We start from the raw sequence: 10773 nt of genomic DNA on the forward strand, positions 1-10773 counted from the left end.
AAAACATCAAATTAAGTTTAGTTTACCTAGATCTACTGTTTACCTAGATGTACTATTAATTTTCTCTCTTATGCATATAAGGTTAGGTTCCATGAATTAAAAGCGGCGAATTATGTATTGAAAAATAAGGAAAGTAAGCAGGATGAGGAGAACAGAGGCTCAGTTCACTATTGCCAGCTTCGTTTAGAGCTTCTTCTAAATTTTTGAATTAAAACTCTATTCACTTAACCAAACTATATGATAAAGCATATTTATTTAAAATAAATAAAATTAAAAACAAAAAAAAAAACACTATGTATTTGTTTTAGATGCCGAATTGTAAGTTTATTCTTGTGTCTCCTCTGGGGGCCAATCTAAGTAGCGTTAAACTAAACTACTATCTACCTCAAGATCAAGTTAACTTTATGTAATTCTAGGTACAATCGCAAGCCATAAACTTTTCGATCTAATTTTAGCAATATATCCTACTCGTATAACCCTTATCCGCTTCAGACAAGCCTAGGCCTATGGTAAGTTAGAAAACTCTTGAGATGTTGTTCTAGGATACACTATAGTTTCTATAAGAATGCTTAAGTACCTGCTTAATATGTATCCAGTCCCCCCTCTTCATTTAATCACTACTTCTAAAGCAAACACACTGTTTCTTTTCCCGAAATCAAACCCGAAATCCTGAGCTTCACTGATGGGGAAACAATTAGGCCACCTGTAACTCATTTAAAGGTAAGTAAAGAGCACACCTCACAATAATTGTAACGAAAACTTTAATAAAAATGCGCAAAAGAATGAGGCAATCTGTGTTTTTATTCCAAATGATCCAAATCATCAAGCGAACATGTTGCGAGGCAACATGTTGGGGGAATACAGTTCTAAAAAAAAAAGTACTTTTAATTAAATAATAACAGTAATTTAATAAGGTAAAAAAAATAATGAAAAATGTCCTGCGTATGTTGGCCTGATGTATGACAGTAATCCTTTCCTAACATCTTTTTTTTCACAAATTTAAGGCGTCAATAATATTACTCAATGGTATAATCCTTTTTTAACTTGCCCTTAAAGTTTTTTAATTTCAGTTTCTTCATTATTTAAAATGCCAAATGAAAAATAAAATAAATATATTAATCTTCATGTTTTTTAATATTTGAGTCCCATTATTTTGAGTGTAACTGTATGCTCCCATTAGGCGATCCGTAATCATTCGAAAGCTTTTCCAGCCTGGAATCAGTCAGTCGCCATCCGCCAACGCGTTTAGACATCTGAAAAGGAAACCCACAAAGACCCCCACTACAGTGAGTATAAATTAGTGAAATAAAGGATTACCAGCTGGACTTTGATTACAAAACAATTAATTGGTTTGTGAAACTTATGCATTCGGGTTCTAGAATTACTGAGAATGCTAGCTCAGCTCCTGATCGCCTTGCTCAAGTTCAATGGTCTCTCAAATTCAGCCATCGATTCAATATTAATTGAAATTAATTTACGTGAAGTTTGCCAATATCACTTTGGTAGAATTTAAACTTTTTATGCCACTTAACCAGAGGGGAATCTAAATCAAAGTTATGAGCGCACCGAGCTAGATTGCAAGGTCAACAGTTCCTCGTTAGCGGTTTTGCAGTTCCGTAAATTCAAGTAAATTGTTTTGTGTGGATGCGGATGGGGATGGGGATGGGGGCGACTCGAACGGACCTCATTCGCCCACATTGCACTCTCGATTCAATGGACTCCCCAGCATAAACACCATCCATCTTGGATTCTGCATCACGTCACTGTTTCTAGTTTTGTCGGTATAATTAAACTGCAGGCAGGCGGAGGCATATATACTCATCTCTCATATGTGTACACAAACTGCAATGGAATGCACTGCAACTCGGATATTCCTGGAAACCCCCGCGCCGTCCTATACAGTTCGTTTTGTATATTTCTCTTTACAAGATACATAGCGCTGCGCATTTTTATTCAGCTTTTGCTGGGTCTCAAAAAGCAACGATTAAGCAAGTCTTGATCCCCAAAACGGAAGCGACCGATCCTGATAAGCGGAGAGGAGGCCAAGTCGACTTGGCGATAAGCCCAATGTGTCGTTGAGCAATTAAGTGTACTACATATATGTATGGTCCAGCGTAGAACTAGGGCGACATCTTGGTATGATTATGGGCTAAGTCTCTGGACATTCGGTTTTCGATTTGAGTCGGAATTAGCATTAAGGTCAGCTTTAATCAGCGTCTACCTAAAAATCATATACGGATGAATTACATATGTATATTTTTTCTACTCCACATAGTGAAATACATAGTGTGAACTATACCTCATACATATGTACAATTTTTGCATTTAAAGATGATTTTATAAACGATTTTCAAAAAAGCTTTGAACTGGCAACATGTGTTTAACATGCCTTGGTTTGCTATACAAAAAAATTCATATTTCCATTTGTGGTTGAGGAAGTAAGAAAAACCTATTTTCTGCATTCCCAGAAAAGCTTATATTTAGTTTAAAAACTAATACATTTTTCCTCTTTGAAAGTATTTGCATTTCCGTTAAAAACTTTCTCAATAAACCACATTATCTGGCCTTATCCATATTTCTGTTTTCTAGATATTTCTCCCTTATCCATAACGAACCTCACCCCAGTTTCTTTCGAAAACAATGAATTCCTATTGTCTTCAATCAGTTTTTGCACGGAACCATAAATTAAATTCCTTATAATAGGAGATTTTCTGAAAGATATACTCGCATTGACCTTTTGAACTCTTCAATAAAGGCGGGCAAGATTTTCCCGGCTTCGTAAATTGTTTCCAATGGGAAAAAGAAGCCGCCGTTCATATCATACCCCCATTGGTATGTAAAACCACCCCTTAAGGGTGAGTTACAACTCCAGAAACCGTTCCTATTCCTTGGCGGTACAGTTCCGTAAGACTTCATTTCAAAAATGCTTTTTACGAACCCCGAAACGGAAGTTGATCGGGCCAAGGACAGAGCCAACGCCAAATATTTGGATTTCCCCATCGCTCCATTAGTTTAATGACCTATTTGACCCACTGGCCTAGTATTCCAAATCATATCAGTTTTAATAATTATTTTTAGAAAATTAATTGCTGGAAGGATTGGTAATTTGTAATCATTTTAATAGGAGTTGTTTTTTGAAACCCTTTTAGTTTTAGATCCCTTCCAGAATGCGCTCCCTTTGGCTGCTGCTCGCCTTGGGGCTCTTGGCCTTGTGCCATGTCCAGGCATCCGAGGAGATCGATGACATAGAAAGTCTCGATGACCTCGACGACATTGACGAAAATGAAGAGGAGTATCTACGCCTCCTGGAAGAGAAGGCCAAGGTACGTTGCCCAACTGTGAAGGCATCAAAATATCTTATTTATTGAATCCTCTTGCAGATTAAGGACGTGGAGCGCGAAAATGAAATCGCCAACAAGCTGGCTAGCGTGCGTCACAACCTCATCAATCCAGTGGTCGAGGTCGATCCTTGCGAGACGATGCCCTGTGGAGCTGGTCGCATCTGCCAGATGAAGGACAACGAGACACCCGAGTGCGTGTGCATTCCAGAGTGCCCCGATGAGCTGGACACCCGTCGCCACGTGTGCACCAATGCCAACGAGACCTGGTCATCGGATTGCGCCGTTTACCAGCAACGCTGTTGGTGCGACAGTGGTGATGAACGCTGCTCCAACCCCGACAACGCCCACATGCACATCGACTACTACGGATCCTGCCACGAGCCCCGCAAGTGCGGCGAAGAGGACATGAAGGACTTCCCCCGACGCATGCGCGATTGGCTCTTCAACGTGATGCGTGATTTGGCCGAGCGCGACGAGCTGACCGAACACTACATGCAGATGGAGCTGGAGGCTGAGACGAACCACTCGCGTCGCTGGTCGAACGCTGCCGTGTGGAAGTGGTGCGACCTCGATGGCGACACCGATCGCTCTGTCTCCCGGCACGAGTTGTTCCCCATCCGTGCTCCTTTGGTCAGCCTGGAGCACTGCATCGCCCCCTTCCTGGAGTCATGCGACTCAAACAATGACCATCGCATCACCCTTGTTGAGTGGGGTGCCTGTCTGGAGCTTGATGCCGATGACCTTATCGAGCGCTGTGACGAAGTCCAACGTTCTCAGCCGCATCTGTTGGGTTAGTCACCTTCCCTCAGCCATAGATGGTCTTTTTTTAAGTCTTCGAATGCATTAAATGTAACCACTTGCTTCCTTAATCCAAAGATGTCTTCGTTTTTTACGACTTTAATACTTTCTTTTAAGTTCAATGAAAATAAACATGGTAAATACTTTCAAAATCTTACATTCGTTTCCATGGGAAGAATACGGGAAGAGTAAAAAAGTTGAAAATAAAATATAAATTTAAAATATCTTCTTTGATTATAATCAGTAACTATTACTCTATAACCTTTCTCAAAACATTTTACAATATTCTCGTGTCTACAAATTCATTCTCATCTTCATTTTGTGAGATTATTAATGGATCCTAGTCTTGTAAGTGTAACATTTTGGAAAATAACAAGACTGACGCTTTTTATTTTAAATTTTTATTAAATTTATTCGTGTAGTTATTTTGCTCTAAATTAAGTTTTGTTTTTCTTTCATATTGAACCTCGCCTAAAATGTGCGCGGGCTAATACGTTTCGTGTTTTTTATATTTTTTTTGTTTTTTTTGTGTTTTTTGTGTATGTTGTATGCATTGTGTGTGTTGGGGAGATGCTAGAATTACATATTTATGTATTACGTTGTAGTATATAAAGTGTGTGCGAACGCACAGAAATGATTACAACTTGTCGGTTTGTTTGTATTTCTGTCTCTTCTCTGGATTCTGAATTTAACATTAATTTCGCAAGTTTAAAAGCGTCCGCCGACTAGCCAACCAGCCGACCGGCCTTAGTAGGCCTGCGACAGAATGACGTTGCCCTTACGCTGCGGGTCCTGGACAGTCTCCTCCTTCTTGCCGATCAGCGACTTGTGTATATGCGGAATGACGCCGCCACCGGCAATGGTTGCCTTGATCAGGCTGTCCAGTTCTTCGTCTCCACGAATGGCGAGTTGTAAGTGGCGCGGCGTGATACGTTTCACCTTCAGATCCTTTGATGCGTTGCCTGCCAACTCGAGCACCTGGAGAAAGTTCAAAAAATCATTATTACAACTGTATTATACTCTATTCTTATTGGAGTATCCAATTATGTTATTGAATAATTGGAAAACAATAGTGTTCTTGCTGCATATGAGCGACCACAAATTGCATCATTCTTTTTGAGTCCAAAATTAGAATTGGAAGTTGGTGTGTAGTTGGTACTTGTGCTCGCTTTCTATGCATTACATTAGGGGGAAAGTCCCACTACAACGTTGGACGAAAAGCGGGAAAACTACGGCGGCGGGTGCACTAACCTCGGCGGTCAAGTATTCCAATATGGCAGCAGAGTATACGGCTGCCGTGGCTCCGACGCGTCCGTGGGATGTGGTGCGGCTCTTGAGGTGACGGTGGATGCGACCAACGGGGAACTGGGAAGCCGTAAAGGAAACAGAAAAATAAAGAAATGCGCATAAATTACAAGTCTTGTTTATGTTTTGCTACCCCCAAAATCCAAAACAAGCCACCGCAAAAGCACCCTGTACGTGGTGGAATATGCTCAGTGCGAGGTGAGAACCGAAATGGCGCCAAAAGTACAGACAACAACAAATGCCCATTGAACTCACCTGAAGTCCCGCGCGCGCCGATCGGGAAACTGCCTTCGCCTTTGCCTTGCCGGAATCTTTGCCTGCTTTGCCTCCAGCCTGTGGAATTTTAAAACACAATGCACAATTAGAAAAACACACAAGCCAACACACAAAATGGAGGCGGTCCAATTGTGAGGTTAGGGCCGATGACTCCGCCGCCAGTTAACACAATAACAAATACGTAGGAGCCCAGAGGAGCGGCAGTGGAAGCACGGCCGGATTTTCAATTTTCGCGCTACGTGGTCTCCCCGCCGCTGGTTGCATCAATATTTGATTCGCGGGGGGCACGCGCACTGGCCAAGCAACCTGCGCCGCTGCCGCTGCCACTACCGCTCAAAATTCGCCGCAATTCCACAATTACCATTTTAATTCAATCGATTTTTTTTGCTGCTGCTGTGTTAGCTGCGTTGGCGAGATGCTCTAGGCACTTTGGTTGCTGCCGCGATGGGAATGATTGCTACACGGAATTCAAGCGTAATTTGTTCTGGGGAATTTCCTCCACGGTCTACACTTCTGCTCGGCACTCGAAATTTTACACGAATGAGCTGAAAAAGACGCCGTCAGAGAAGGAGCCATTCGGAGGAAAAACGCGGAGTGCTGCCCACTTGCTGTTCCCTCGTGACAATAACTATCGCCACCAAACAATTTTTAAAATTAGAAAATATTAATATATAGACCAGGGATGCCCAGTCCCATTGCTCTCGTTCCTCCTTTGTTGTTGGATTGCTCTGTCATATGGGTAGAGCAAAATCATATACGTGTGCTGCTCCCAGTATAGGCAAGGCAAATTACAATATCAATTTTTCGTAGTTTAATAACACTGAAACAGTTTCAACACTTTTCTGGCATTTTGTTGTTGGATTGCCGAAAACTTTTCACTGCAAAAAATCACTTCTTGTTGTGGTTTTGGACAGAATGGTTGACTGTGGAACGATGCATTTTTTCTTTGCCGAAAATTTTCTTTGCGAGCAGCAATGTATTATATGTAATATAATAATAAGCGGAAACAAAAAAATTAATTTGGAAAGGCATTTTATTAAATGCTATGCTAAAGTATCTGCGTCACAAGCCGATATGGAAGCGCAGTAAAAAAAATTCGAAAAATAATTGAGCATATTGAAAATAATTATAATCCTAAAATTAATTCTCAATTATCCGAAATAATTTTTTTTTTTTTTTCTGTTGAAAATGTTACAAAAATTTTTTTCAGTGATACGATAGAAAAAAAAAAAAAACTATCGCTCATATGTATTTGTGCTTTTGTGCATAGGTATTGGAATTTGCTCTGTCATAAGCAGTGCTTGGGCACCCCTGATATAGACCTTATATAACACTAACAAGTTTTATTTTAATAATAATTTAATTAAACATAACTCGATTTAGAGAACATTTACTTCATTTTCTGTCAGTTTAGTCGATATTGAACATCATAATTTAATTTTAAAAAATAAAAAACCGCGCATGTCAAAGTAAATTGTTGGTTGTCATATTTCCTAAATTCTTGCAATTCAGCATTATTAGTTTATTTTTAAATTTTATATTTTAACAACATGCGAATAGTGGTATCTTTAGATTTTTATAGTTAATTAAGTTGGCATCCCTGCAGAGGACGCCTCGCCAAAAGTGGCAACTCCGTGGAACTGTGTCTGTGGCGGCATTTCGAGCGGAATTAAGATCCTTCGTTTATTTTGCATTATTCACTGTCAGTTCAAAAGGTATGCCGCGCGTTGTCAAACCCAAAGCTGCTGCCGGCACAGCGCCGGCAAAAAAAGCCGCGCCGGCTAAAAAGGGCAAGAGTAAGCTGTACGACATGCCAGAAAAGGTTCCGGAAGGCACTGTCTTCACGGACATGACAAAGGGGCAGTGGCGGATTGGCAAATCTATTGGGATCGGGGGTTTCGGCGAGATCTACTCCGCCTGCAAAGTGGGTGAAAAGAACTACGATGCTGTGGTGAAATGCGTGAGTTGAAGTGAAAGTTCTATCCCAAGTGCGCAACTAATGATACCTTTTTTTAGGAGCCACACGGCAATGGACCACTCTTTGTGGAGATGCATTTCTACCTGCGAAACGCCAAGCAAGACGACATCAAACAGTTCAAGCAGAAGAAGGGCATTAAATCTCTGGGCATGCCCTACATCCTGGCCAATGGATCCGCAGATGTCAATGGACAGAAGCACAGATTTATAGTGATGCCGCGCTATGGCTCCGACATATCCAAGTTCTTCTTGGAGAATGGCAAGATACTGCCCGAAGGTACCGTGTACAGGCTGGCAATTCAAATGTTAGACGTATATCAATACATGCACGGAACTGGCTACGTTCATGCGGACCTTAAGGCGTCCAATATCCTGTTGGGATTGGGAAAAGGCGGTGGCGCGCAGGCCTATCTGGTCGATTTTGGTCTGGCTTCCCACTTTGTAACGGGAGACTTTAAACCAGACCCCAAGAAAATGCACAACGGCACCATGGAGTATACATCAAGGGATGCCCATCATGGTGTGCCCACGAGGCGATCTGATTTGGAGATCCTGGGCTACAATCTAATCGAGTGGCTGGGCGCAGAGCTGCCCTGGGTCACGCAAAAACTACTCGCAACTCCGCCAAAGGTTCAAAAGGCTAAGGAAACTTTTATGGATGACGTCGAAGGCAGCCTGAAGTCTCTCTTTCCGAAAGGAGTTCCGGCGCCCCTTGGAAGCTTCATGAAGTATGTCTCCAAGCTCTCACATAGTCAGGAGCCAGACTATGATTTGTGCCGTTCGTGGTTCTCGACTGCTCTTAAACAGATGAAGATCCCGAACTCTGGGGATCTGGACTTTAAGCTGAAGCCACAAACCAGCAGCAACAACAACCACAGCCCAGCGAAAACTAGCAAAGTGGCAGTAGCTAAAAGGGCTAAGAAAGTGGACTCTCCGCCGGTGAACTCCTCGATTGAGGAAATCATCTCGGCCAGTGAAGATGAGGAGGAATTAGAAGTGCTTCCGCGAAAGAGACAGGGCACTAGACCTTCGCCGAAAGCTCGAGCGGCCAAGGTGTCGCCCAGAAAACGGGTGGCTGCTTCATCCGCTGAACAGAGCACTCCCCCAAATCAGAAGCGCATCAAGACTGAGCCCAATGGCACCAAGAGCACGCCGAAAGCGACACCCAAGAGCAGTCCCCGGTTGGGTACTCCCAATGCAGCTAAATCTCAAACACCTAGTGCGTCGAAGCTGCAAACTCCCTCTGCCAGTGCTAAAATTAATTTCAGTCCGGCGATCTCCCTGCGTGGGCGACAGGGCGGCAAAACCGTGGTCAACGATGACTTGACCCCGAACCCGCGCTCCAACAAAACTTACGAATTTAATTTTGAGCTAGATGTGAGCATGGATGCCAACGTCATTGTGAATGTCAAGCGCAAGAAGCCCGCTAAGGAACAGGCGAAGTCCTCGCCCAAAACCTCCACATCTCGCAGCTTGGCCAGTTGCATAGACTCGCCAGTTACTAGGGTTAATCTGCGAAAGGTTAACGGTCACGGAGATGAAGGATCTCCTTCGACCGGCCGAAGTCCTCGCACACCAGCAGTCACCGTTCGCAAGTACCAACGATAGGTGTCATTGTTTTTTTTTGTACGTTTTCATTATTGCATTTAATAAAATTGCTGATTATTATTTATTAATTTTGATATCCTTGTGGGTTATCCCAAACTAAGCTTAGTGGTTCATCTTAACGGTCAAGTGTTCAAATGGCTGTCTGAAGAAAGAAATTAAAGATTATTTCTAGCTTAAATGCTGAAACAAAAAAATGTATTTAAATTTTCATAAACTCATTTTAATTTGCAGTTTACATTGTTAATTTTAAATCCACCTATTTCGAAAATATTTTGTTTACAAAAATAAAAAGCTTACACTGCTTTTTTTTACTTAAATCTAAAATCCTAAATCTCTTATTGCTTCGAGCGGCGCTTGCTTCCGCTGCTTTCGTGGTGCTTGGACGAGCTGCTCTTGGAGCTTGACTTGGCACTGGAACTGCGGCGAGAGGATGAGGTTCCGCTGCCACTGCTGCTGTGCTTATCTAGACTTCCCAGCCCGCTTAGTCCTGATGTTCCTGAGGACTTGCTAGAACGGTCCTCTTTATGAGACTTTGAGGAGGATGAAGATGATGATTTGTGGCCGTGTTTGCTGCTGCTACTGCTGCTGGCATTGGTTGAGCTGCTCGGTTCGGGTCTGTAAAACGGCGACGAGGAATTCGACGAAGTGGAGGATCGCGAAGATGCCACCGAAGACTTGGTTTTGCTGGTTAGTGGCATGGAACCCATGGGTTCGTCGGTTATAAAAACCGTAGGTGTGACCGCCGCAGTAGATGAAGCTGCTCGACTGCTGCCGCTGGGTTTGCTGCAACAATTGTCGCATTGCCAGTTTTGCTCCTGGTCGTCGGCTGCCTCCTCCTTTGTGATTGGCGGCTTGTGGCATTCCTGATGGTACATGGTGCCGCACTTGGAGCACTCGATCAACCGGTTCGTGGCCGTGAATACCATTTCGCCGCAAACGCAACAATTCAGGTCGCCAAAATCTCCAGTATCGACAGTATTCACTATTCCCGCTGCACTCAGACCATCATCGGAGTCGGCGATGGTGTCCACCGAGTCGGAGGGCTCCTTATCCGGTGAGTTTGTTAAATTAATGATTTCGTCCGTGTTTATGGTTTGCGGCGGAGTAGCAGCTCTTCCCTGGAAACTTCCCTCGTCATCCCTCATGCGCTGAGACATGTTGTTAGTCAGATTTTTCTCAGGGCCATACCGCGCCTTCAGAGCCTCATCCAAGAGCAAACGCAATTCAGACGCCGATGTCGGATTGCTGGAGTGCAGCAGCTTGATGGCCTTTTTGAGTACCGGGTCCACCTCCTGGGCAGCGGTTGCCACAGCAGCTATATTGGCAGCCATAGTGAACAGGAAACTCTCTTAATTTTAGTAAAGGGAAGTTATAGTAATGCAAAAATAAAGTATTTTGTTAGGCCTGGCCATAAGAGACGCGAGCACCAGCTGATTTTGTTTAGAGTTGCCAACCACTTGGCTGGTTC

At 43.1% G+C, this 10773-nt stretch overlaps 4 protein-coding genes across 5 annotated transcripts; 2 read left to right on the plus strand and 2 right to left on the minus strand.

The window, feature by feature from the left end:
* The first annotated feature begins 1180 nt into the window (after positions 1 to 1180).
* Positions 1181 to 4291, plus strand: LOC6501336 (SPARC). Of its 2 annotated transcripts, none has more exons than XM_001954980.4 (3): positions 1181 to 1286; positions 3150 to 3323; positions 3381 to 4291. In XM_001954980.4, the coding sequence occupies exons 2-3, from the start codon at positions 3168 to 3170 to the stop codon at positions 4134 to 4136; spliced, it is 912 nt and encodes a 303-aa protein (XP_001955016.1). In that variant the 5' UTR covers positions 1181 to 1286; positions 3150 to 3167; the 3' UTR covers positions 4137 to 4291. The 2 variants fall into 2 exon arrangements, with proteins under 2 accessions (XP_001955016.1, XP_032307613.1); XM_032451722.2 differs by having other exon boundaries at positions 1205 to 1286; positions 3156 to 3323.
* On the minus strand, positions 4223 to 6336 carry LOC6499254 (histone H2A.v). The gene is made up of 4 exons (XM_001954981.4): positions 6082 to 6336; positions 5700 to 5777; positions 5391 to 5504; positions 4223 to 5117 (listed from the first exon to the last, which is right to left on the minus strand). The coding sequence occupies exons 1-4, from the start codon at positions 6082 to 6084 to the stop codon at positions 4887 to 4889; spliced, it is 426 nt and encodes a 141-aa protein (XP_001955017.1). The 5' UTR covers positions 6085 to 6336; the 3' UTR covers positions 4223 to 4886.
* Positions 6337 to 7078: 742 nt separating this feature from the next.
* On the plus strand, positions 7079 to 9460 carry LOC6501337 (nucleosomal histone kinase 1). Its single transcript, XM_001954982.4, has 2 exons — positions 7079 to 7680; positions 7737 to 9460. The coding sequence occupies exons 1-2, from the start codon at positions 7438 to 7440 to the stop codon at positions 9303 to 9305; spliced, it is 1812 nt and encodes a 603-aa protein (XP_001955018.1). The 5' UTR covers positions 7079 to 7437; the 3' UTR covers positions 9306 to 9460.
* Positions 9461 to 9503: 43 nt separating this feature from the next.
* LOC6499253 (integrator complex subunit 12) lies at positions 9504 to 10771 on the minus strand. The gene has a single exon (XM_001954983.4). The coding sequence runs from the start codon at positions 10634 to 10636 to the stop codon at positions 9641 to 9643; it is 996 nt and encodes a 331-aa protein (XP_001955019.1). The 5' UTR covers positions 10637 to 10771; the 3' UTR covers positions 9504 to 9640.
* Between the last annotated feature and the right edge of the window lie 2 nt (positions 10772 to 10773).

This window comes from Drosophila ananassae, chromosome 2L (assembly GCF_017639315.1).
Source record: "Drosophila ananassae strain 14024-0371.13 chromosome 2L, ASM1763931v2, whole genome shotgun sequence".
Taxonomy (NCBI): domain Eukaryota; kingdom Metazoa; phylum Arthropoda; class Insecta; order Diptera; family Drosophilidae; genus Drosophila; species Drosophila ananassae.